This window comes from Phytophthora infestans, genomic scaffold (genome assembly GCF_000142945.1).
Source record: "Phytophthora infestans T30-4 supercont1.38 genomic scaffold, whole genome shotgun sequence".
NCBI lineage: Eukaryota > Oomycota > Peronosporomycetes > Peronosporales > Peronosporaceae > Phytophthora > Phytophthora infestans.
In genome coordinates this window covers 1,601,566-1,602,554 of record NW_003303721.1, presented here as the reverse complement: position 1 = coordinate 1,602,554, position 989 = coordinate 1,601,566, and the positions used below count along the sequence as shown (strand labels likewise).

The window sequence follows — 989 nt, the reverse complement described above, 5'->3', positions numbered from 1 at the left end:
GTTGTTCTCCAGAGACGGACAAGTGGCCGATGAGGAGGACGACGACTGCACCACACCGGAGATGGAGCCACTGCTGGCCTTTTCCGGTGCCCTTGGACTGCTTCAGCCAACACGTACCGCCGTTGTAGTTCGTCCAGGTGAACGCACCGCAGCCGTTCGTCTTGGAGCAGATCGAGCAGCATCCGTTGGCCGACGAGCTGGGGACACTGCCGACGTCAGCACCGCTGTAGTCGACGTTGTTTTCCAGAAGGAGTGCAGGCTTCCAGACGAGGACGACGTCTGGAGAACGGCCGAGATGGAGCCGCTACTGGCCTTTCCAGTGCCCTTGGACTGCTTCAACCAGCACGTACCGCCGTTGTAGTTGGTCCAAGTGAACGCACCGCAGCCATTCGTGCTGGAGCAAATGGAGCAACATCCATTCGCTGACGAGCTACGAGCGCTGCCGACATCGGCGCCACTGTAGTCGACGTTGTTTTCGATAGACGGACAGGTACCAGCCGCCTCCGCGACAGCGGCGAGGACACCGACGGTGAAGATCAGGACTTTCGCGCTGAGCATATTTGCACGCTTTGGGTAGACCCTTGCAAGCAAATTGGGGAATGAGGGACTTTCGAGGTACAGTGCACAGCCTAGGACCACCAGGACGAAGTTGGGAGAGACTTTCAACGTCTGGCACAATGCTAGGTTTCCATATGTTGAACTTTAGAGTTTTGGTGTCCGTCAGTAAGGCGCACGGACTTCGCCAGGCTTGGCTTAAAAACGGCAGGTTATAGCTGGCACTTATTTTATTAAAACATTTAAAAGTCTCGACAAAATTTGTTTTGAAATCATTCGTGTGAGTTGTTGCTGGTATCAAGTGTAAAATGGCGCGTGAACACATCGCTAAAGTGGCACTTGCCATTTTTTTAACTTGCTCTGCCGATCCTCTGAGGTGCAAACGGCGTCTTCAATGAATAAGGTTTCGGGATCGCCAGCACGGAAAATCCGGT

At 53.9% G+C, this 989-nt stretch overlaps 1 protein-coding gene across 1 annotated transcript; it reads right to left on the bottom strand.

Annotated features, from left to right (window-relative positions):
• PITG_15170 (uncharacterized protein) lies at positions 1-571 on the bottom strand (the record flags this gene model as incomplete). The annotated part of the gene is made up of 1 exon (XM_002898276.1): positions 1-571. The coding sequence occupies one exon, from the start codon at positions 556-558 to the stop codon at positions 103-105; it is 456 nt and encodes a 151-aa protein (XP_002898322.1).
• Between the last annotated feature and the right edge of the window lie 418 nt (positions 572-989).